The sequence below is a fragment of the Phalacrocorax aristotelis genome, chromosome 9 (genome assembly GCF_949628215.1).
Source record: "Phalacrocorax aristotelis chromosome 9, bGulAri2.1, whole genome shotgun sequence".
Lineage (NCBI taxonomy): Eukaryota > Metazoa > Chordata > Aves > Suliformes > Phalacrocoracidae > Phalacrocorax > Phalacrocorax aristotelis.
The window spans coordinates 18,401,117-18,427,665 of NC_134284.1; the positions used below are offsets into that span (position 1 = coordinate 18,401,117).

Genomic DNA, 26,549 nt, shown 5'->3' on the forward strand with positions numbered 1-26,549 from the left:
TTTGTAGTGTCTCTGGCAATTCACCAGAAAATAGTTTTTCTGCCTCTGTGTTTTATGAAACAGATTATGTGGAAATGACAGCCAAGGCTGCCAGCTCAGGCAGTAAGACTATTGAAAATATACAGAGGAAGAAAGTAAGGGAAAAAGATTTTTGGAATATTTTCAAACCAGTTTCTTTTTTCTTGCTGGAGATGGGACACAGAATTTGTCCAGGCACAGTTGCAACATCAGTATGACTGAATATTGGAGTAATCTCTATAGTCAAGGGGTTTACAGCTTTATTTTTCCAGTAGTTCTGTGCCTGTCATTGCCTCAACTGAAGCATATTATTACTTTTTTCTGTTTGTATTCCTTGTTGTATTACTTATTGCATCCCAAATAAGGTTTCTGTTCCCCCTCTATTTCAAAAGAGATTTGGGAAGAGGGGTAAATATTCAGTTTGAAATGCTAAGATATATTAATAGCATAGAGTTACAAAACAGAATTCCTGCAGATAGTGTTAAAAAACATCCCCTGAAAATGTGCTTCATATACTGCTAAAATAGCAGGTGAGTATTTCCCTTTGGGGTTGTTGCCATGAATCAGTCATTAGTGTTTAAGAATTAAACATGATACTGTAGTCGGCATTCTCCCTGGCCAACTGAATGTGTTCTGTCCTTAAAGTGGATTTAGTTTCCACTGTTCTTTTCCTGGTATCTTAGCTGGCAGCAAAGTAGGCAAGCTGCCATGCCACTGGGCTAGCAGTGAGCATGATCTTGTGTATTAGATCAGCCTTATTGACTTAAAATAGTTGTTAAAATGTGAAACTTCTTGAAATGTGAAACTTCTATGTTCAGAATTAGTCCAAGCATGTTGATTGATACCAGTGGCCATTAGAAGTCTGTGCTTGTGGAATTTGTGCCAGAAAACTTGACAAAAGCTGTGCCAAGTAAGACAGCTGCTGCTACACATGCCTGGTTTCTAACAGTACTAACTTTTAAACCCATATGTTTGGAGGTTTTTCCACAGGGCATATTGATAGTACAGCCTGAACCCAGTGATTAGTTTGCGTGGGAATCCAGGTCTCTCTGATACCGAGGTGGGGTGGGGGAGGGAGAAAAGAGGAAGGAGAAAAAAAGTATTCTGAGAAGTTATCCACCAGAAATGTATTTTAGCCTGATGAAACTGGAACACCCTTGGGGAGAGGGAGGGGATGCTGAGAGATGGGGAGAGACAACAATTCAGACTGATCAGTAACGTTGTTTTTCTACTTTTTGGGGGTTAGGTTCAAGTAGAAATATCAATGGATAAATATTCTTATATAATTCTATACTTGAATTTCAATTTTTCATGTGATCACATATATTACATTATACCTGTCTATGCTTTATGCTATGGAAAGCATAGATCTATGAAAAGCTGTTTTACGTATTTTGTTGTTGCTGCTGTTTTATGTAAAGCTTTCACAAAATCTCCCCAACTTTGATTCTTAACTTTTCTGTTGAGTTTTGTCCTTACATATGTATTTCTGAAAATGAAAGTTACAAGCAACTAATATAAGCTCTATAAAGTCAAACACTCAGTTAATTCTAACGTGTGTTCTCAGAGTTCAAGTATGTCTTTGGAAATAAGTTCTAGTATATTTATTAAGCTTGAATTTTTGCAGAGCAGGAAAACCCACTGTGTAAAAAAATCTTTCTGAACCTGGACTTGTAACTGTAGTAATTTTACTTTCTTTTTGCAGAAGTTATTTTAAAGTTTCTTCTACAGAAAGGTTTGCTTTCTTTTTTGGGGGAGGTAATTCATTTTAAATACGTATTCGGTATATCAAAGATACATTTTTCAGAGTTCGTAGTTGCAAAAAGACATTAGATCATCTAGTCTGATGTAGTGAGTTAAGCAGACCAAAAATTTTATCCAGTTGTGCTAATATGGAACTCAACAGCCATACTGAATATTGTAAATAAAGCATATAAACAAGAGGCCTGCAGTCTTGATCTGTAGAGGTCAAGAAATAAAGGAAACACAATTTCCTTTTGTAATTGTTTCAGTAGTTAATCATCATTATTATTGAAAATGTGACCCTGATTTTTAATTTAATTTACCCAGCTTTACCATCTGTCCACTGGGGGTTTTGTTTTTACACCATTTTCCACTATTACTGAGGATCACAAAATAGCTATAGCATACCAGAGAACAGGAATAAAATTATGCTTTCCACTTATTCTCAGCATTAGCTCAGTACAACGTGTCTAAATTGTCCTTGGGGGCTGACCTGTGGTACCCTGAGACAAAATCCACTGTCCGAGCCCACCTAGAAGCCAGATGGACCTCTCTTTAGGGTACACGAATGGAGGTTTACATGAGCAGGCTCAGAGGTTTTCTTCAGCATTGGTGCAGTGTTTCAGTTTCCATGTAGTAGGCTGTGCACAGGCTGCTGTACTCTTCATACAGCTGACAGAAGTTACTATGAGATGTCTGTCGGATGAGGACCCCATACAAGGATAGGAGGTGGATGGATTTGGGATAATCCTGTGTTTCTAGCCTCTCCTGAAATTCCTCTGAAGGATTCATGTCTCGCTGTTAGGCTTTATTTCCAAGCTTTAACAATGGCCAAATCTTGCCATTAGTAGCTTTGCCAAGCAGTATCACGTTTCTGAAGTATATACCCCAATACAAACATTACTTTCTGTTTGATACAAGTAAGGCTGTAGTATCAAACCCTTAATAAATCCTTTGTCACCTTTTTTTTATGGTGATTCCTCCCTTATGTGATGAAACAGTGCTACTGATAATGGATGTGAAACAGGACTGCAGAATCATCTCTTAGAATTACAAAAATTAAAATTTCTGTGTTAAGAAATGTAGATTTAGACTTACGAGAAACCTGAACTTCACACCTGATGGCAAAATTCAATTTGCATTTTATGAGGTCTTACCCCAGGTGCTTAAATTGTGGTATATTGGGGATTTGTGTAGAGCTAGGAAGATGATAGTAAAAATCCTTACAGAAGGAAGAGCTTGCTTGCAGAAGTAATATCACCAACTGGTATGCTGAACACCTTAATTATGGTCACTGCAGGCACTTGAAGCTCAGCAGAAATTAGGTTGATGTTTGTATTGTTTATTGAAGAGAATTCATAAGGGAAATAATAACCAGAAGTGTGTTACTGTGAAAATAGCTGATATGAAAACACGATAGAGAAATGCTCTGTGCCGGACAATTCTTTTGAGATACGTTGTTCTGCAAGCTGAATTCAATTTAAATCTAACTCAATGTTTCATTGTCTGCCATGGATTATTTACATCAAAAATTAAATAACTTGAAGGTTAACTGCCAATTGCACAGTGATGTGACATGATTAAATTTAGAGTCTGAAAATTCAGAGTAAAGGACAGCCACTGGTATTCCAAGCCATACTGTCCTTAAGCGCAGAGCTTTCAGGCTGCGTAGAAGTGTGGTATGTATGATTATTTCGTTTCTTCCAGGTTTATGACATTTGTTTCATAACTCTAAACATGTGTCTAGAAATACTGCTGCAGCCTAGGCTTAAGGAAGAAAGAAGCAAGCCTACAGAGGGAGGATTCTAACAGGGAAGTATAACGATGTGACCTCTGCTTCAGAAGTGTGATGTACTCTAGGCGAAAAGGGTGTTTGCCTAGGCAAAAGTGTTACTCTTGTGACAGAATGATCAGCATTTTATAGGTAGCTCTTTGTGGAGAATGCTACAGTTTAACTTCTAGAATTCATGGTCTGTCTTGTACTTCCTCTCGTTGACAACAGAATTAAGAGAACAGATTCATAGGGTGGGTGCAATAACTTATGGAATTTAGTTTCACAGGCTCTGAATTCACCTGATAATAGAAAATCACTACTTTGTTTATATTCTAGTACATTTTCTCTTTGCTATAAATCTTTGTGATGGTTTTGAGCACAGCAATTAATGACATTAATTATATATCAAAATTTCTAATAAGGCTTTAAAAGGGACTTATGTTATTTGGATCTATAGACTGTATTTTTTTTTATTCCTAAACATGTTGTTTGCCTTTTAAAGAGATGAAAAAAAACCCAGTGATCTTCTTTTCTCTTTTATTTGTCAGAAGATACTTACTGTCTTGACCTTTTCCCATATATAACCCTGCAAATGTGACGTGTTTCTGGAGCCAATGTGCAGTAAAAGCTACTTGCAGTGAAATTACTAAGTATCTGTTAACAAATGCAGCTGATGTTCAATTCCCACTAGTCTATGACAGTGTGCCGTGGGCACTCTTGTCAAATTTAGTTTATTAACCTCACTGAAAACTAAAGAAGCTTTATCTGTGTTTTGAAGCAGAAGATATCTTAACAGTGAGCAACCTTTCCAATTAACAGATAAATCCCCCTTTTAAAATGGCATGTTTCTTCCTGAATGCTGGTGTCATTCTTTCTGTGTTTAATATAGTCACAGCTGCAGGACAAGTGGTTATGTATAGCAGCCTTAAGAGTCTTCAGCTCCCATTAGCTAGAATATTGTAATTAGTGCCTCAAAGGTTCAGGCCATTTGTATGATACCATTTTCTGTCAGGCTAAAGTCAAATGGAAAGACTGGATTCTCCAGCCCCTGCTTGGGGAAAGGACATGTGAAGTAAGGGGAGGTAGGCAGCATGCATGATCTTGTGTCTGTACTGGTAGCCTTGTCTGTGTTACTTGCTGACTGCCTCAGCGCTATCCTAACTGACATCTGGCTTGCTGTTTACATCTACATTAACTCTTTTCAAAAAGGATTTCTTTATCTCTTGCTTTACTGGTTTCACAGTTCCTAGCTTTTACAGCTGATCTAGCCTGAAAATTCCCTAATTTGGCAACAGGATGGGTACACTGCTGGGATTTTGTGCTGTTCTGTTTTGCATATGTCTGCTCTGCCTTTCAGTACGCGTGAGTGGCTTTATAGCTTTTGGAGCGCACTTAATGGATTAGCTGAGCTAAGCTCACTATGACTGGTGCGAGGCAAAGACTTTACATTTCCCGTGCAAGTGACAGTAGTCCCAATGGGTCATTCTGACATCCAAAGATAGCCTTAGCTGGCATACTTCTACCGGTCTTTCTTTCTTTACTTACGGCACAAGCTGTGCTTTGGCTGAGAAGAGTCATAGCACACAGTCCTGGAAGAGGTTTGTAGTAGCTGGCTTTTATAGCTTTGAACGCCAGTAGTAAAGGCAGAGTCTGTCCATGTATGTTAAATCTCTGACTTTATCCTGTAAAGCGCAGAATAAGGGCAACACGGGAACTCAATTTTGCAATAATATTCACGCTACTTTGCACTTTGCCCAGAAACTCCTGTTAAGCCATTGTATGCAAGTAGAACAAGCAGTAAACTGATTGAGCCTGTCTTGTCTTAGACAAACCCACTTGCCATCTAAGCACTTGAGGCAATTTCTGTTTCAGGCATCTACTCGCAATTACAAAATGAGATACCCATACTTCTGTGTGATTTGCATTTTGCTTTGTTGAGCTCTCGTTCACTCATTGTTTCCCTAGATATTTATTCAACACTCGTTTCAGCCATCACCATTTTACCTGAGCAGCAGGCAAGACTTGAGATTTTACAGCTTGCATGCATGTACGCACAAGGACAGATGCTGTGTCGGCCCAGCGTAATTATGTATCTCAAACATATAAAACTTCTGACCTGTAGCTACTTTGAGTGCTTGTCTGCAACTTTTAAGATAAACACAACTAGAAATAATAGTAATTTAGAATAGCCACATAATAATAAATTACTGTAGGAGAAAAATATTGAGTTTTAATCATTTAATGGTACAGTATCTTTTTTCCTTCTGTTACAAGGTATATTTTTAATTCAGAGTTGTAGAATTTAGCATATCTTAATTTCAGCTAATGTTTTTCCAGTAACAAAAGCAATTTCATATTGTAAGGGTTCTAATGGAATATGCTGAATAAATCAGCAGCCATAAAAGAAATTACTTTGTACTTTACATATCAATTGTAAGGATTGAAAGAAAGAGAAAGAGGGATTTCCCTGAGGAATGAGAGGAAGGAGTTTGCATCTGAAAGGATCATTTCTAGTTTAAAAGGGCACAAAAATGTTTAATGAAATGAATACACATACTTAAATAATTCCTAGAGATTAACATATCTGTAGGGTTAATGTACACAGGTGAATGTATTTTAAAGGCTGATTAAATGTTCTCAGATTGCTGTAGTTCTCAGCTGTCCAGAAGAATGTACCACACCAATCCACAAAGTTATTTACATTTCCATGCGTTAAGTATAGTAGTGTGTGTGAAGATTGGGCTCTACCAGAGTATGATATAAATACATCATGAAACCGAAGAAGAAATCCATAAAGGCCTTTCTGTCTGTTTGTCTGTATCAAACAAACCGTTCATACACTTAGGTCTGTGTTAAGTGAATGAGAAATGTCAAGAGTTAAAACAGGTTTCATTGTGTATTCAGACTTCAAAAGCGTGCTTGCTTATATAAACCCTCTTCTGAAATGAAATTAATAATGTTTTTCATCAGCCTCGTTTGGATTTTTCAACTTTGTGAATTTCTGTGGCACCTGGATTCTCACAGTACACAAAAACTTTGGACTGTGTTATGCAAGATATCAGATGTAGGTGACTGGTAGCAAACTCGAACACAGAAAATCTACCCATCTTCTGGGCTCCTGTCTTTATCTGATGGCATAGACACCTAACTCACCTTCTGTGCTACATGGACGCTGTGAACAAAAGGTCTTGGACCGTGGACCAATGTAGACTGATAACAATTTCCCCTCCTGATCTGACTGTGGCCCTTTCACAGTGTTTGCCTTCATTTTTTTGTGTTCTTGACAAGAACATGCTTCTTTTGCCATGGATTTCTGTAGTTGGTGGACTACTGACTATTTTTCCATGGTGTGAGCATGGATTTTTTTATATGTCAAATTTACTATCAGTAAACATGTTTTTTTTTTGCTGAAATACGGGATGGGACTACAGTCAAAGGAGTTCTATCTGTAAAAAAACTGAGAGCAAACTTGTGAGTTTTTGAGCAGAGTGCTGTGTTAGCAATATTGATATTGGAATTCCTGCATAGTAGTGTATTAGTTGTGAGATGAGAATACTTCAGAGAACCTAAGGTACAGCTTCAGCTAAGATGCAGGTTTGACTACCAGCATGCTCTTAATACTTCTCTTCTAAGAACAGAGGTAATTTTTTATAACTGCTGTGTGTTGGAAGTGGAATGTATATCCATAGTCTGGCTTTGCTGAGCAATTGGAAACCTCTATGATGTTTTCAAATCACGTAGGAAAAAAAAGAATAATATTTCCGTTTGGACCTGACAAATTTTGCCTCTTTCTGAAGTTGCTGACCAGCAAAGAAGAGAGAAACTGAAAAAGAAGATAGCCAGGTGTGAAGAAGAAATGAGCGTGGGTAAAACTGCCTCCCGATCCAGCTCAAGAGGGAATGGAAGGCTGCTGCCATCCCCTTTTGGAAAGGTAGATATTTTAATTTTGTTTAGTAGATATCCTAGTCTATTTGCCTCTCAAAATAACAACTGAGAGCTGCTGTGCAGCCACTCTAGAGGAAGGGCTGACATATTTCAAGCAGCAGAAAATAGACAAGGGTCTTCCTGGCATCTGCCCAACACCAAATGCACGTCTCGGCATTCTGAGAGAGATGGCAGGTATCTAGATTAAGAGTGCTTGTGGTAAATTCAGGCTCTAGTTACCCTTGAATTCTCTTGCTTTCATCTCAGCTGAAATTCCCATGTCCTCTCTGTCACTCCAGAGCTCTCTACCATTTTCTAAGGCAGAACTCTAGTTACCGCTAACCTTCCGAGCAGAAGAATTTAGAATCTTCTACTTTTTTCTGTATCCAAAGTCCTACTTTGGAAATACATTTCTCATCTAACAGCATACTGCATGTTCAAGTCGCAGTTATTGAAAGTAAAAATAGTACTTAAGCCATCAAAATAAGTGCTTTTCTGTCTATCTACATAGAATCATTTTGGCTGGCATTTCATTCAGATGTGGTCTGTATTTCCAAATAATAAATAAATAAATAGCCTAATAAATTATATTCTTGTGTTCATCACTGTTAAGGAGCAATGGCAGCTTAAAACAGAATGATGTTTTAACTCTGATTTTAATGGCAAATGCTTCATATGTTATTTAAATATTGGTAGAGCTGGAGAACGTCTCCAGGTAGTACAGAAAACTCACCATTAGTTTCTTTCTGTGTGACTGGTTTTTGCAGCAGGCAGTCTGAGTGGGACCTTATGAGAGTGCAGAGAAATAAAGCTTTGAGATTCAGTAAATGGCTCTTGGTTATGGATGAAAGCGCAGGCATGCATAAGAAAATGGAGGAGATGTCATATTTAAAATCCAAATTTTATTTTTTATTAATACCATTTTTGTCCTTCCATGTTATTTTCTGCAAACTGAGGGCAGAAGTTCCTTAAATTATTTCATTATGAAAGCAGTGAAGTGTGCTTTAAATGTCTAAGTACTGCATAAATTTTCAGTTTTAAAATGAAAGGATGCACTTGTGGTCTTTAATATAGCATTATAACAGACTGTCACTTTTTCCCTTTGTTTTAATCTTTTTGCAAAACAAGGTTTCTCTAAAATGATATCTGTCCCAGTTCTTCTAATTACTTATGGGTGCCTTTCCACCAACATTTGTCTTGAAAGTGTAGTCTGTATCATGCCAGCAGCAACTGCAGCTTTTCTTATGTTTTCTAGCCTCAGGGTATAATTCAACAAACTCTGAGTCTGAATTTCAAGTTATCAACTGAAAAGTACATTTCAGAAAATTATATTGGGAGAATTGCCAAATTAATGTTCAACCACACATAAAAAGTAATTTTTTGATATAATACCTTTTTTGCGTCTAGGGTTGTTTTTAACTTCACAAACGCAGAGTAATCTTCACTAAAATACTACTTGGCATTTTGTTAATCAAATCCTTGATTGCTGGACTTACAAAATATGTTTCATTGTGGTATAAACAAGAGCACCAGTGAGTCAGTAAGAAGTGAAAATCTATAAAGGACCCTTCTGGTAGAAGTGTAGGCAGTGGAAGTAATTGGGCTGGCATATTTTTGTGCTAAAAATGAAGCCCTATTTAAACTTTATTTCTGAAGTAAAGTTTACTGCCAAAAAAATACATTGATTTCCTGTGCTTGTTTATACACCAAGGAAGGATTCCTCTACTTCAATGATTAGATGTCCTCTAATGCACTGTGAGAATGAGGTAGCCATTCTAATTGTATTTCTCTGGCCATCAGTGTATATCATTAGGTGACAGTTGGAAAACAAATTCTAAGGATGCCTATTAATGTAGAGGATTTTTGCCACACAGTAATCATATTATTGCTCTCACTGTTGCCATTAGGAAAAAGCTGATTATACATTCTCTATTTGTGGAACTCCTCCAGAAATTGTTTTGTTGAATTAGGGTATTCCTGGGTTGGGATGAGATTTGGCATAAATGTGAAGCAGGCAACCTTGGAATGCTCCAGGTTTCCAAGGAGGTAATGGCAAGACTAGAATGTGGTCTGGTGCTTAATAAGCATCTGACAACGTTACAGGAGGGATGTAAGAGAAAGAGACAAGTAGAATTCTCCTTGCTGGCTTTGCCACTGTTACATTTAAATGTAAGAATACAAAAGTTAAAGAAATTACTTTCATAATGCATGATTTCTTGCCTAATAAAACGTGGGTCTTGCAAAATATATATAAATTTAAGAGTAACATACATACATATATATGGATATAAAAATAAACCTTGTAACTCTGTCGAGGTCAGTGTCTGGTTAGATTATAGGCTAAGTACATGCTAACTAGCTTTGATGTTTGCACCTGACTTTCTATTTTCAAAAGGCTTCATTCATTAGCATTCACTTTTTATGCACCCTGGGAAGTCTGGTGCCTTTATGTCATCATTTTCATTTTTCACAAAGCTGCATTTATTATTATTTAATGCTGCACTAGAGCACAGAACCTGTTTTCAATTGAGACTGCTTTGTGCATGGTAAAACCAAAAAGAAGTAAAAATAATTTCTCCAAATTACATAATACATGTTATACATTTCTTAAAACCTCTGTGGTTTAGTTGATGTATTTTATTATACGCTGAGCCGACTATGAAAGTGAATAGCTATAATGTGTCTTGAACCTGACCGGCCTGCTCTGTGGCTGTTTTGCACAAGGGTTTAAATGCAGAAGAGCAGCGAATGCTTTATCTGTTTTATCTAGTTATAAATGTAAAGTTACTGTAATGTGAGAATCTGCTATGATACGTAATGAACTGAGAAAGTTATTTCTGTTGTGGTTACCTAGATTTCTTTACTGACTCTTTGAAATAATAAATTATTTTAATCAAAGAGAATATTTTGACCACAGAGGTAAAAATATTCTATCTGAAGCTGTGGGTTAAGATGTGATGGATGTTTTAGTGCGTCATGCATTTCTCTACTTCTAGCAGAAGACCTAAGTGAGAAGCTGAGGAGCGGGCTCATTTTCAAATCGCGTAACAGAGTCTTGGGATAGGATCGCTAGCAACTAAATTACTTCAGGGACGTTAGTTTATCTCTCTCCGTCAAGTACAGGGGCAGGGAAAGCATAAGATGTCCTGGGGACAGCCGTACTTCTCTTCTGCTCCTCTTTCTGTGTAGCGTAATAATGACAGTTGGCACCATGTGGTGTGAAAGTTAATCAAAATAGAATGATAAACTATAGATATGGATGCTGAAAGGGCTGCTAACCTTTTATCATTGTGAATATGTCATTTTTAAGCGAGTATTTCGAGACTTATTTAGACTGAAAAGCTTGAAGATGGATAAGCAGTAGATTTGTGGGAATCCACTCATTTATCTATCAGCAAATTAGTTTAATTAATTATTCCAAGTTTTCTCACAATAGAAAAGCTGTTAGACACAGCCTGGAAAATACCATGACACCTATACATAGAATGCCACTACCATGTAGTCTTTCCAACTGCCAGGGACGGAAAGCGATATCCGAGTGAAATCCCTAGATTTTTCATTTTTGTTTTTCTGTACACAGCTGATTTGGGTTTTTAAACATTTGTCTGAGTGATTCAGCAGGTCAAACTGCATGAAGCTCTATATATGACTTATTTCTGAAGCAAGAAAACTTGAATTGAGCTGGCCATGAGTAAAATCTCTGATTTGAGTAAGACTTGGTATTTCATATCCCATGTTCAGATAATCCTATTAATAGGCATTTCTGGCTGCTAATGAAAATTTTTTTAAAGAAATTAAACCATGCCAAAAGTCAGGTGGAGGCAGGCTGCTCCAAAGGAGGGTAATTTTTCTCTTTTAACTGTTTGAAGTATGGTTGCCATTGCCTTGACATTTCAAGATCCCTTTCAGCCTCTTTTTGAGACTTCGTTGACTTCTTAAGAATGACAATTATGACCATCTGCTTGTGCCTATGAAATATAGATTAGGAAACAGCATTAACTGTTTTTAATCTCTCTTGTTAATATTGTATGTAGCACACTGGCTATGTGAATTGCCTACTCGAATGCTTTATATTTAAAGATTTATCGTACTGTTCTGATATTAACAGTCTGAAGATGTATTGTGCTTGAATTTGTTCTGTCATAATGAGAGATGTAAGTGACTAAAGAAGGCAGAAGAACCTTCTGAGCATCAAAGAAAGATGTTTTCATCAGGCATGTTTGGTGTACAGATTTCCTTTCAGGCTTTATAGTGACAATCACCTCTCATGCGGGTTGTTGGAATTAATACATTTCCATATGCACAGTCAGGAACACCCCTTATTAATAACATCACAGTATTTGATAAAAGTCGGAACATGCCACATTATACAATTGAATACCACACACACATGCAAAAGGAAAGTATTTAACAGGAACATAGCTTTGAATTAGAAAAATAATTATTGATGCCAGCATGCAAACTGATTATATTCATACAGGTCTTATTTATTCACATATTTGTGTGAATTTTCTCTCTTGCCTTTCTCAGTTCTTAAATAATTATCGACGTGTGTAGTGAAATGAACAGATGACATACAAGGGGGTTATGAGAGCAGCAACTCTAAAGGGAGCTTGTCACTTACTGCAGGAGACCTTTGCTCTGTCCAGGCAGCGGAGGGCAGGCCTTCAGCCCACTTACAGCAATATTAAAGTGGCTTATAAATAGAGCAGTATCAAGTTAGAAGAATCAAATGCTCATTTATTACAAAATTTAGCCTCTTTATCTTGACAGTGAAATTCATAAAATGTCTCTGATCTCATTTTATGATGGTAGACGAACTGTTCTATCGGAAGACCTTTTCATACAAGAACAAGTTAATTTTAGGACTTGAATTCATCTTGGTGTAATTTCAATGACCCCAGTGAGAGGTGCCTTTGGACCTTTTACGTGAAAATAGATTTAGCAAGCTTTCTTCTCAAAGTTTGGTTTTTAGAAGGCAGCTGATACCTCAGTGGCTTTTGAGTTGAGAAACTAAACTTCTTTTAGAAAGTAAAAGTAACTTAGAGAGAAATCTGGATTCTTTCTCTGTGTTACTTCTCTCGCCCATCAGATGCCAGCGATACGCTTTGATCTGGTTTTACTGAACTTTTTCTTCCAGTGAGTCCAGGAAGATTCAGGGATCCTGTCTATACAAGCTTGCTGCAAGTAATACCCCATTTACCCCAGTTTTGTGACTAAGAAAATTGAAGCATAAATATGTCATTTACTAAATCCTTTTTTTAGGGGGTTAATATTGCTGAAATATATCATTTAGTATATTTGTATCTTCCAAAACAAATTACAGTTGGTTGAATCAATAGAATAGGAACATATATCAGTAAGCAAGATAGGTGTCAAGATTCTTGACTAATGTAATTTACAGTTATAGTTCTTGATGATGCTAATGTCCAAGGCTATGATACTTCCATGGAATAATTCTTTTTTTAACTGTATCTCAGCCAAATATCTTTCAATCAGTGTGCTACTGCTTGTTTGTAGGCATGTTTTTGTCATCTTGGTTTTTTTCCAGCTAAACATCTGATATTTTTATAGATACAAATTAGAGAAGAAAATGAACATACTCACTGTTAACTTGCCTATACCAACACAGGTATACCAATAATTTTCTGAAAGCTTGGTGAAAAATTGCAGGCAAACAGCATTCTCTGACACTCATTAAAATCTTTTTGAAGTCACCAACACAGTTCCTTGTTCCTGATACTGTTTCTTTGTGTATGCAAAGGCTGAACTGCCTACCTCTTGGGCAGTAAAGGTTTAGCCCCGGCTAAACTCTTCAAAAGACATTCTTCTTTCTCAGTACTTGAATGAATACATCTCAAGACCGACACATACAGCTTAGATTTGCAGTTCTGTCTTAGCTGCGTGGTCTGCTCTAATTATGATATGTTTGAGAAGGGGAGGAAAAGAACTGCCCTAAGCATCCTCAAAAATAAAGAATGCTTAAATTTAGGATATTGCCATGTTCACCCTGTACCTTTGTCTTGTTTTAGGATCAGCTCGACTGCTTCCAAGGAACAGAGCGTGTGGCTTTCATGAGGAGTAGTTGTGTAATTGGCTAATATAATTTAATCTTTTTTATTATTATTATTTTGTACATTGCAGGGCACCAGTCATCATGTGTTCTCAAATGCTTCTACAATCTGATTTATATTGCAGCTTCGTGAACTGTTTCAATCAGAGAGCAAAAAGTATACAAGAAAAAATAACCTGTTTAGAGTACATACTGAAGGGTATGGAATTAGCTTTTCAAAACATCTATATAGGTGGATTCTGAAACTTTCCAGTCTTATCTGTTCTCTATAGTGCAGAGCTACCACTGCAAGTACTTTATATGTAAACAATCACACTGGTAAGCCTTATTATACTGCTTGCTAACACAGGCATTTGTGTGGCATTGTTACTGCATGTTATCAGTTCAGCATTTAATTATGCTGTAGTAGTAAAATAAAGTTGGCTCACATGAGACACCATCAAGAAGGGCTTATTTTGGCTCAGCTAACTGAAAAAAAAACCCACACTCTTAGCATTGGGCATCAGCAGCTATGGACATTTCAGGGTACTGCGATAGCACAGATAGGTCTTACTGATATGGGAGAAAATTGTGTGGAATTGTAGTGAAGGAAATATATGGCATGACAGCAGCATGATGTGTGACCTAATTTTGATGGTAAACTATCTGCATTTTTTAATATTCCCCTAAATAGCATTTACGACATGCCACAAAAGGTATATTCATCATTCTGAGTTTTAATTTAAAATATGAAGTGGTTCTGAAAGGGAAAATAGTGTTGTTTCAAACCAGTAACAGTAGCAGTGTTATGGGAAAATGCAGCATTTATACGGTAAGAGTCACATTGCTCAGAACTTTTACAAATACCTTTTTTAGGATTTGGATGATATAGTAGAAAACCTGTGTATATTTACAAGCTATACTATGAATTACATAGGTTAATATACTATACTATATACTACTAGTTTACCAGTAATATATTACTGTCCTGTATTACATATTAGTAGGTTACAATGTCATGAATGTTCAGCAAGTATACAAGGATTTCCAATTTTGGTTGTTTGGATTTTTCCTCTTCCCTACGTCCCCCAGTAGGAGACTCCGAAAGTCTCACAACACATATTGATTATCTTGCAGAATTCCCACAGGTATTTTCTTTTATAGTTAACTTTGCCACTTTTGTTGGAATTCAGTCCATGGCCACTTACTGGTAGGGAAAATCACACATTCAGCCTTCAACCCACATCTTAATCATCTGATTATTTTCAAAAAGTGAAGCATTCTTGAGGATTTTTTCCACGTTTATATTGTGCTCAGGCAGTGGAGCACCACTGGAAATCCACTGAATCTGTGCTTCAGTGTTAGTCTCTCAAAATAATTTCCACATGGATTAATTATAAGATCAGGATGGGCTGCTGGGTGAATCTGTGAATCTTCTCAACTAGCAATTAGGATTGTAGATCATAAGAAAATGCTTATCACAGCATATGTTTAAGTCACACCATACTGGATCCAGGCTTTCTCAGGCTTTCTATAGGGGAGCTAGTCCTTAGGTGACTTCAGTAATGTAATGCTTCTACTTAATAGTTTTTACTTGTTTGGTAGAAGCATAATAGAGATGAATGGAACACATGGAAATCAACTTCCCTTTCCCCGTTTTTTTCACTGCAGAGCTTTATGGCCTGTACAGGTCTCTTCTTATCTTCCTGTTCTTTGTTCAGATGGTGGATGTCGATCAACAAGTTAATCTCTGTGTTAGCCTATCTGAACCTAAACTTCAGGACTGTTAGAAATCTGGTCCATATTTGGCCTTAGAAACTGAGTTTTCTTCTTAGGACACCTCTACTTGTATACATTCTCTTGAATCTTGCAGCGCTTAGTTGCTGTTCTTGTGGAGCTATATGAACTACCTCAGCATAAGGAAAGTAATTATTTTTAAAAGACTGGCTAGTTAGTTAAAACTGCATTCATTTGAGTTTGTTAGCTGTCGGTTTTGATTTGGGTTTTCTCAGATGTTTTATTTTAGCCTTGTATTATGCTGATTGCACAGTACGGCATGAGATGTTCCAGAGTAACACTGTCCTCAGCTTGCCTCCCTCACTGTTGCAGGACCTAGGTGCAAGCACTGTCTCTGGGAGTTGCACTGCTAGGTAGTCTGAGTACACACAGCGTCAGTCATCCCTTCTCCATCACACAGCTGTGTGCAGCAGAACTTGAATGAATAAATAGTTACACACATGGATAAAATAAGTTAATTTATACAAAACTTCATTTGCTGTTAGCCTTCTGGTTTAATCTTCTAATTCTGCAATATGGTGGTCCTTGGAGATTGTAAAATGTCATACATACTTGTCACTGACTGACACAGTATTCAGTGGGTGGCTGTATCCTAGGTAGGGAAAGAACATACAGCAGCTATCTTGCTGAGATGCTTCCTAACTTTTCAGACACATTGTAAAGCATGTTTCCTAGTGCACATCCCCTGTCCAGGTATTTATGCTTTGAAGTTGCAAATTTTTCAAAATTCTGTGACAGAAATAAAGTTTGACAATTTGAATTGCTCTTTCCCATTTGACCAAAATAAAAAAAAAAAGAAACCTTTAAGATTTAGTTGTGTTCTGTCTTGTCTTTGCTAGTGTCCTAATACAATTCAGTAATAAAATTGAATTTTTAAGCATTAAGTAATTTTTTTCAGAAAGCAGAAAAAATAGCATGATCTTTCCAAATAATTCATTCTTTAATCTTTCTCAATTATAGACTTAAATTTTCAAATTTTGATTTTAGGTTTCCTATCCCTGGCATTAAAATGATGCTTCTGATACAACTTGGCCCTTCTAAAATAGAATGTTGGAAGATTCCCCATCACCTTCCATAGGACAGATTTATGTTCATGGTCATCACTAGATGACACACACCAGAGACAGTGTGTACTTGGCTTCCTCCTTATTACCTACCCTTAATATTAGTTGCAGTGCTTCACTTCAATAATTTTTTAACTTAGTCAAGACTTAAAAGTAACCTTAAAGATCTCAAAAAAAAGAGATGCATAGATGAGCTTTTGCTGTAAGGTTTCCCATGTTGTTTTGATTGTCCATCACATCAATGAGATTTGTTTGGCTAGATTCTATGCAAAACAGATGGTTACTGAAAACCGCGATTAGATGTTCTTAGTAACTAAAGTTGACACCTGGACTTCAACCTACATATAAAATAGACTTATATTGTGCTTCTTTTGGCGGGCAGTGAGTTAGCTGACCATAATTTTAGTCTGAACCACACACTGCCTACATTTTACCTTAGCTGGGCCACCAGGTACTACTGATTTGTCTCTATCTAACTAGTAGCCTTTTAACTGTGTCCTTTTAAAGTAACATCGAATATGAGTTTGCTTCTGAGAATTGAAGTACATTTTTAAATTCTAATGTGTTGAACAGTTAAGAAGCAGGAGCAGTAATACCGTTCCTCTACCATCACCTGAAACAGAGTACATCTGTTAATAAACTCAGTACATTGCTATCTGTCCTGTTTAACTGTCGTAAGCTAACTACTTGCACTGTTGGCTTTCTGTACTGTTAGAGGGAAAGCTTCACAGCTGCTGGTTGAGAAACCCAAAGAAGAACAGGATAGAAGCTTGCCTGTGTCTGCTGGAGGACATTATGATTGTTTGTATTATCACAGCAATTAGGATGTTTCTTAAGGAGCAGGATGTCATTACACAAGGCAACATCCTGTGTCTGTACACCCCTACCAAGGATGTGCATCTCCCGCCTACTCGAAGAAAAGGGTGACATGTGGACTAAACAGAGTTTTCTTGTTCTGTGTCTTAAACCACATTACAGGATTTTCCATGTTTGTCTAAGCTGAATCAGTGAGCAGTGCCCTGTACAGAATCTTATAAATCTTATAAAAATGGCCAGTACGTAATACACTTTGAAGCTAATAGGATTTAGAGAGAGAGGCAACAATTCCATACTTAAAGAGAATACATACTATGAACCAGTCAGTAGGATAATTATGGGTAATGTCTACCTTACCTTGCCTGGGTGGTATGAACAGAGCATATCCAGATAAAATAATTTGCTTCAGTGCAATGATTCCTTGACTTTTAAAAATGTATTGAGCCTTTGGACTAAAATGATTAAAACTCTTGCTTTGATGTAGCCATAAATATTCTATAACGAAGCACCAGTGTTTTGCTACTGAAGCCAATCATTTTCTTATTATTCTCTAATTTACAATGATTAGGTTTTAAAATCTGTTATCACTGGCGCTGCTCTGAAACCAGTTTGATTTTACAAAAATTGAAAATTTTTACATAGAAAATACCTCCAAGTTGGTAACAGCTGGGAGTACAAACTCAAGCAAAGCTGGCAACTTGTAAAGCAATCAAACCTTGTTTTAATTTTTTCTAGAGTTTCTTGGAAGCAGAAGAGAAAGATGGCCTCTTCCCCTGTGCTCGGCAGGCACGGTACCTATCAAGAGCATTGTCTCCTTACAGCGAGCATGGCTTGGTGTGCTCCAGTCCAATAAAATATGCCAGAAGAGATTGTCGGAATACATTTAATGCATCTAACTCAAACTCAAGTGTCAGTACATCGAGTACACCAAGAAAATGCTCTGGACTTCCATGCAGTTGCTCCACTGATAGTTTTGTGAGCGTTAGTCATTCCCAGAGGCGTCAAGGAAGCAACTCCAAAATACGCAGTGGGGATCTTCTAGACAGGCACTCTGAATTCTTCACTGATAGCCGAAAACCTTTTACTCCACGCACCTTAATATCAGATGCTAAATCTTTCCTGTCAGAGTACAGGTATTACACTCCTGGTCGAAGGAAAAGGAAAAATCACTGCAAGCAGCATGTGGAAGCTCAAACACAGACTGATGAGATCAGGTACAGAGATTAAAACTTCATTTTGAAACTGTGGAATTTAGATGTTATCTTAACAGTATCTTCATAAAAGCAACTTGTTTTGTTCTCATTTACGTTTGTATAAAACCAGAATAATTATTATGAAATTATTCTAGATATGCCTTAGTATAAGCTAGAACAGAATGTGATTTTCCTTTTTTCACTGGAAAACTGGAAACATTTTGTTGTTTTCTCTCTGAGCAACTGGTTTCATCTATACAAACTGGATACAAAGTGCCACTAATTCCAAACTGTGGGATCTCACATCTGCTGGGGATAGTCGTTCCCTTTCTCTCTTCTTTACTCTCTCTGGTGTATAGTTGTACTTTCTATCCTCTAAAGAATTAACTGCTATAAGTGTGCAAATATTTCCCCACTGTTGCCCCTGTAGTCTTGTACTTTCCAATTCATTAATTAATACAACATGCAATGATCCTTTTTTAAACTCTTGAATGCAGCTCTTTGTTGTCTTTTTATAATTTTTAATTTAAAACCCTTCAGTTGTATCCTACATGAAATATTTTAGAGAACAAAACTTAGTTTTACTATGTCAATGGATGTCTGGCAGAAATTTTCTAAACTGTCCAACACATTTTAGTACTAGATCCCATCCAGATTGATGGGAGATTTTGACAGTGGGACTCGTGTACATCATCCTGCGTATTGTAAAAGTAGTCTTCTTGGAAGTCTAATACATCTCTAAATTTTGTAGCTTTCCATCTGCTGACAAAGCGTCTGAGAAAACAGTCATTACTGAACAGCAGAAGATCCCATTGAAGGTAATACATCTACCAGTCATCTGGGTACTCTTACCACACCATTCACCATCATTTTGGAGTATATACTTAATCTCTGCCACAGCAGTATACAACTGATTTAAGTTTCATTCTCTTTACTATCATGAGATGAATTAGGTCTGTAGAGGAGAGAGAGTTTCAAAAGAACAAGTGGAAACAGGAAGAAAAAATATTGAGGCATGTGAAAAGATCTTAGGATATCACAAAATTTAATTTTTTTTTTTTCAACAGTTTTTACAAGTACACTGTCACTTAAATATCTGTTAAGGACATAGATAATTGGTACATTATTTTTCAGCAGAAGGCGGCACCTCTTTTTCAAGGATTTTTTTTCTTCATTTTTACATTGGATAACATCTTGCCAAAAGCCCTAAACAGAAGAATTGGAACCAAGGGGTGTTTTCCTCTGAGGAAGCACCCAAACCAGCGAGTGGTGAAGTTTTCCTTGATACTGTTTCCTTTCTGTCTTGCTGAATGTACCTACGATACCTTCATGAAGAATCACACCACTTCAAATTCTGCCAGCTCCCGTTACCTTTTCATCGTAGTTACAGAACTGTTTGCATCCATCATTTTGTTTTGAATTGCTAAGCGTTTGTGACAGTTGAACTTTTTCAGTTATTTAGTCTTTGAGAAATTGCCTTAGTGTGTGATGGTTTAAGATTATTAAATTTTAAAGATTAAATGGGTTAAACCACTATTTATGGGAGGCAGAGGGAAGCAGGCAAAAGACCTGAAATATTTCTTAAGACTTCAAATCTGAAGTTTTGTCTTAATTTGTACTAATATTTGGGTGGAAGAGTTTGCTCAGAAGTCAGGTTTTTGCTTTTTGCTTTATCTTGTAGCCACTATACAGAGAAGTTCTTAAACAACAGCCCTGTCAAACATAACAGAAATACTTGAATAACTCTGGACTTCCTTCCTGAATAAAGACTACGGGGTCAGACTCTTCATGTCTGTAGCTGAATAGGGCAAATAACTGTGCTTTATTCATTTGAGCAGAGGGGTGAGAGAGAATTTGTATTTATAGCTTTACTGAAAATAGGAGAGACCACCTGAATTGATCTGTATCTGCAGCTGACCTCATTATGAAAAGGTTAAGTGATTATTCGGAAGGCTTCACTCCAGTTCCATAAAGAACAACTTCTGATTTCATTTCAAAACTGTCATATCTGACTTTTTCTTTGGCTGTTGTAAAAGTGACAGCATTAAATCCTGTAGCTTTAGAGTGTTTCTTTCAGAGTAATATTTTAAATGCTGAGTCAGCAACTTAATTTTCATCCATTTTGTGCAAGCAGCTCAAGAGATGTGATTTAGAGTGCCTGTTCCTGTTTCCGCATAACAGATGTCACTCCTGTTGGTGACATCGACCTCCCTCTGGCTTTTAGAGAATTTGTCTTTGACATACTTGTCGGGGAGAAATGTGCCCCATCTCCTGTTGCCCCTGCCTAAAATTTTGGATGTCAAAGCTGATGACCCTTTGCTGCCATATGTCTCAGTTTACCCAAAGTTTCTCAGAGAGACATAAAATACGTAAGGCTGCTTAATCACAGATAATTAGTTATTAGGTTCATTTTAATGGTAAAATTTGCCGTGTATTTGCACTGATTATAATAAAGACTTTATCTTTGTGTTGTAGGCTGAAGATAGAAGATACACTGTGGATGAGCCTCAGAGAGGAATAGCTGCTTGTCCATACTCCTTTCTAAGGTGCCTGATTTACAGCAGGAAGGCATATTTGATGCATTCCTTCCTGCTTTCTGTACAGCTGCTTCTTAGGCCATAAGCCTTCACTACCATTTCTCCTTATAAGTCTCTTCTGACAGGACTTCTGTTTGGTTGGGTTTTTCAGATCAATGGTCTTTCCCAACTTCAAGATTCATTATTTTCTTATGGATAAAGTTGCACTAGGAAGCCAATTAAGAAAGAGATTTCTGAAATGTATCAGTACTTTTGTCAGGAGTGAGAGCGATGACACTTCAATACAGCTGTTAGTTTTGTACATCCAAGCATATATCTGAGCTTACAGACCATAGATTTCTTATACAGTACTACAACTAAGTACTGGATTGGTATCCCAGTTGGTATTTCCTTTCAGGAAGAAGGGTCTCCAGGCATCCAGCCTTTTGAATCTATGATCTGCAAGAATTGCAGACCAGAAGCATTTCCCACATCTCTTTCTGAAAATGTAACACTGAGATTTAGAATATTGTTTACAATACAAGAACAGTGTTGGAAATCAGACCAGAACCCAAGGGCTCCTGGCTGATTCTCCTCGTTGCTGACCTAAGTATCATGCATGACTCACAGATTTGCTCTCTGGCCTTTTCATACAAAGGCATTTTTACCTGGGAAAAAAAATTGTACTCTGAGGAAAAAAGTACTCTTATGGATAGTGAAGGTCTGTATAGCATCTGAAGTAACACTGAGGTCTTTTGGGGCATTAAAGCACTGCATTGAGGGAGGTGTTACAGTACTCTTGAACTATAGTCTTTCAGGCTTCAGTGTAAGCAATGGATTTTGCTACTGGGTCAGGGTTTGGGAGTGTCCTGGTGAGTTTTCTTCCAAGAAGGAGGAGGGATAATGGCACAGCGTGGCTCCAGAAGAAGGTGAGAATGCAAGGTAGTATGAAGGGTTTTGAGAATGTTGCTCTCTCTTACCCTCTGATTTTCTGATTAGAGAGACGTCATTGTATTCTCAGCAGTCTTCAGCAAGGAGGACAATCGAGTCTGAGTAAGTATGCTTAAACCATTTTTCCGCTAGTTTGCAACATTAAACTAGAAACTCTTCCTCAAAACTGATGAAGCTGAAACAGTAAATGAGCCCTCAGAATCAACTGTTGTTCACAATTTACAGTAAAATTGACATGACTATGAATTGTTATATAAGACTTAAATATCCACGTGAATCTAAAAATGAAGAAAATCCATTACAACTTCAGAAGCAAGATAGACTTCTCTTCTTGTCCAGTGGCTATATCTTAAATGTTTCTAGTTCTTTCTTTTGGTCTGTTATCTCTGAAGCAATTCTTGGCAAAATAAAATATCAAGTTGAAGGGCATTCTTCCCACACTTCTGCTCTGAAATTTGATGAGAATTGGAAGAGGTTTGAGTTATATTCAAAAACACTGCCAATGCTTTATCATGTGACCTTGGGAAAGTCACTTCATCTTTGTGCTTTAGGACAGTCTTGTTCCTGCCTAACTTTAAGGATATAATATAGATACCAAAGATCAGCTATAGATAGCTTTCTTGACTGTACAGGGAACCAAAATTACATTCTTCAGGCTAGATGACAAATTTTACATAATGAAAGTCAGGCAAGATGTGTCCCATTCTTAATTTTCTGTTTATTAAGGCTGGATGATGATTCAATAGAACTTGATTGGATACTTTAGGATATTTAGAAAGATGCTATGAAAGAGAAACAGCACCGAAATCTTTTCTTTGGGGGTTTTCGTTCTTGTTTTCTAAACAGAACTCCAAACTTTTGGAGAGTCTCCCATTTAGAGCAATTGGCATCAACAAGGCTTTATGAGGCATTAAAATGGAGAGAAATTTGATCAGAGGTGAAAGCCGCATCTCACACTAACAAGGATTTTGTACATCAAAGAGTTGTGTTTGAAAGGCATAGAGGCTGTCAAATAAGCACTTATATTTTTCTGAGCTTCCATTGAGGACTGGCAATTTTCAGCCACAGTGAGATTCTCTAGAAGCTCCTTTGGAAGCCTTTACTCAGAGCATCAAACTGCAATTTTTACACTTTCTTCCCAGTTAGCACCCCTGTCTTCTTGAGTGCAAAGCAGGTTCTGAACACTTACCAAGATTTGCTGGTTTCCTCACTCAGGATCTCTGTGCTAGTTTATACCACAGTAGAAAGTTAGGATAAACACAAAGCACCAAAGCGACCTTTCTAACAGTCTGATATTTTACACAGGATTTTTTATTATTATTCAAATTGAATGAAAGGCTTAGTTTGTTCTGACAGAATTACATTTTTGAAAAATAGCAGCTGGTGCCAAGAACTATACAATCTTCTTAATGGCATTTCCCGTGAAGATGATTGGACCTACTGTATTGTTCAATATATGTCCCTACTTTAAAACATTTGACAATGGGTTTTCTATTCTCCCTACAGAGAAGAAGAGCTTTTATATTTAGCTTTCATTGAAGATGTAACAAATGAAATTCTTAGCCTTGGGCTATTTTCTAACAGGTAGGTTATGGTTGTTTTCAAATTTGTAATGCTGTGTCAGAAACACATGGGCTCTGTAAGAAAGGGACATAGTGTTTAGTAATCACTACTTTGCCTTTAAGAATATATAGATACACAGTTACCCCTTGCTTTTGTTTTGTTTCCCTTTCTTCTTTTTGCATCATGTAAGAAAGGGGAACTAGGAAAGACCTGTGGGTGTCACCTGCTTTGATCTGCTGCTATGTACCATGAGCTACAGCCCCTGTTGGAAACTGACCTGGAACCCCAGGTGTAGCGACGCTAGGAAGAAATCATTTTACTCTGCCACATCTGTTTTGCTAAATAAACCAAGTTACTAATCTTTCACACAACAGATCCTCCCTCTCCCTTCTGCCCTTGTTCCTGTTCTAGTATGAATTCAGTCTTCAGCATGGGTGGTCAGGATTACATACTGTTTCAGATAAGGGTTCACCAGTTGCTAAATCAGATTTTTTTCAATAATTAAACAATAAGTTCTGATAGAATTCATGTATTTGAGTAGTACTCCCAAATTCTTTTCCATACCAGCTCTTTCTGATAAAGAACTCTCAGTTCATAGCAAAACAACCCTGCGGTATTTTTGATAAAGAAATTTAACCCATTTCAAGGCAGTCTAATTTCAGCATAATATTTTGATCTTCCTCTGGTGTGATAATGGTCCCAGCTGTTTTTCTGTTCTGTGCACTCTCATTTTTTTCTCATGTCTAGGCTATCAATGAGAATGTTAAATACGCTAAATAAAAAACTAATTTTTGAGAAATTTCAAGAGAGGTCTCCCTCTGGTTCTTTCTTACAGTAATGTCTTCCCTTAAAACCTTTCTTTCACTAATATATTTTTTTTAATACTTTCTCATGTAAGCTAGATTAAATTCACTTGACCTTCTGGAAATCTGTTCCAGTGACTGGGTACCTTAGTTGTCACAGAACACTTCCTCTGTGCTGAGATTTTTTCTCATCCTGCTTAAGCAATGTAAGAGAGCTCTGAGGACTGAGGACTTTCCTCTGGATTTTTTTCTCATGCTAGATTTTATTCCTTCCCTTTATTTACACTTGTGTATATCGGCCCACCTAAGAGATTTTGGATACTTCAGCATGCCAGTAGAACCACCACTGGATAGTTGGTTTCTCCCACAGACCAAACACACCAGAGTTGTGCTACAAATCACTCCATGGTTACCATCTGCTGCCCAAAGCTGGGTCTGCCTGCTGAGCACGTGTCCAGTGGGATACTGACTCCAGGTAGCCCTCCTTGGGACCAGGCATAACTGAAACAATCTCAGTGGTCCCACGCAGCTAAGAAATGAAAATAAAAACCTAAGGTTGTTAATTTGTGTAGATCTCTTAAAATTTGGTTTTCTTCCTGTGAAATCATTTCATTGTTCATTTTTAGAGTTTTGGAACAACTGTTTGAGTGTCATATACAAGAAAATAAGAACCGTTTGGATGAGGTAAGCGCTGCCCCTCTAATATTCTCCTTCTCCGCATATGACTTCAGCGCTGTTTCCAGAGTATGGTGGAAATGTACTGGGATATTTGTGGGTAAGGGTACCCAGAATGCTCAGTGGGGAGCACCTGTCTCCATAAGTGACTCACAGTAGATCAGGAGTCACAGGCACAGTCACAAAAAAAGGACAATAGTCAACCCAGTTTGGTGACACTTGCTGTATAATTGAGTCACTTGATGGCCAGCAGCCTCCCTTTCCTTATGTCAGAGTTAAGCCCTGAGTTCCAGGCAGATAGGCACTGTGGGGCTGGAGAAGTGTCACCCCTTTCTTCCTTCGCCCCCTAGAACAAAATGCGCCACTTCTTGGATGTACTGAAAGCAGACCTTGGCTGCAGCCCAGGCAGCAGTGCGGAGCAAATCCATGCAGGCTGGGAAGCCTTGGACTCACTGGATCTGCAAGAGTTTGATGCAATGGAAGAGCTCGAGTTTACCAGTAAAAGTCAGAGGCAGACAAAAGCTACAAAAAGCGAAGAATTCTTTGGGACCATGGACTTACTAAAGGAACGAAAAAAATGTGAATCACCAATATGCAGAGAAAGTTCAAAGGAGACACAGAGCAAGGATGACGTTTCAGAAGATGTCGCTAAAATGGTGGATGCTGGGACAGAATTTGATTCTTGCGTGAAATCTGAAGACCAAGACACTTCACCCTCACGTGAGGCAACTTTAAACTTGATTACTTGTGACAGTGATTTGGAAGCCAACAAGGAACTTGATGATCTTGAGGAAAGCTTTGCAGAGGCCCTTCAGATCTCACATGACTATTCATAATAGTAGTCAAAACTTGGCTGTTAAATAAGGATAGAGCTAGTTCTGTGGAGAACTGCCATATTTTAAATAGTAGTAAATTATTTGTTTTATTTTCAGTTTATTTCTGTTTAAATACTGCTAAAATCTCCCTAGCAGGATGTTGTTAATTTCTGTATTAATGTAGACTCTTAAGGGTAAAGTGTTAGTTAGCAAAAAATTTTGTATATTTTTGTCTATAATTGTATAACTCAGAACTAACTTTTGAGAATATTGAAATTAGATGTATATTTTTAGAAAGCTCTAATAGTAAGTTATGAAATATTTATTGATTTTATTTATAATAAATACATTAATTGCTAGTGCAGTTGTGGTCCTGCTATAATGATCCAAGATTTTGTAGTCTGCAAGAATTGAACTTACCCACATCAAAACATGGTATCCTGCATACCCGCAGAGCAGAGATGGAACTGTTTGCCCATCCTGGAAGAGGGCACTCTTTGATGTTAAATCCCACAGAGGCACAAAGTTCTTACAATCAACTTTTTTCCTTTTACTGTAACTGTAGAACGTAAGGAACGTACCTATTCCTTGCATTAATTAGGGTGAAATAAGGAGTGAGGGTGGACAGGCAACTTCCCAAACAATAATTTCTTTTGGTGCTGTAGATGATTTTTCCTTCTTCAGCCGTCAACCATGAACTCAATTGTCTTATTCCTTGTACCAACAGGTATAAAGGGCGATTTTGCAGTATTAGCTGCCCTCAGTCTTTGCCTAACCTCCTGTCAGCTTTCTGGCCTGAAAAGGACATTTATCTCAAGCTACTGCGTATGGCAGTTCTTGTGCTG

The 26,549-nt window shown here is 37.4% G+C and overlaps 1 protein-coding gene across 4 annotated transcripts in view; it reads left to right on the forward strand.

Annotated features, from left to right (window-relative positions):
* The window catches only part of SPATA7 (spermatogenesis associated 7), a 44,583-nt gene extending 18,517 nt beyond the window's left edge, over positions 1 to 26,066 (forward strand). For 2 of the 4 annotated variants that reach the window (XM_075103663.1, XM_075103664.1), the window contains exons 5-12: positions 7,333 to 7,466; positions 17,924 to 18,402; positions 19,133 to 19,199; positions 20,857 to 20,927; positions 21,897 to 21,950; positions 23,355 to 23,432; positions 24,841 to 24,898; positions 25,240 to 26,066. In XM_075103663.1, the coding sequence (XP_074959764.1) occupies positions 7,333 to 7,466; positions 17,924 to 18,402; positions 19,133 to 19,199; positions 20,857 to 20,927; positions 21,897 to 21,950; positions 23,355 to 23,432; positions 24,841 to 24,898; positions 25,240 to 25,725 (1,427 nt within the window). In that variant the 3' untranslated portion in view covers positions 25,726 to 26,066. Of the gene's footprint in view, positions 1 to 3,623; positions 4,618 to 7,332; positions 7,467 to 17,923; positions 18,403 to 19,132; positions 19,200 to 20,856; positions 20,928 to 21,896; positions 21,951 to 23,354; positions 23,433 to 24,840; positions 24,899 to 25,239 lie in introns of those variants that run through there. The other 2 variants (XM_075103665.1, XM_075103666.1) reach the window with 2 other exon arrangements.
* The last annotated feature ends 483 nt before the right edge of the window (positions 26,067 to 26,549 follow it).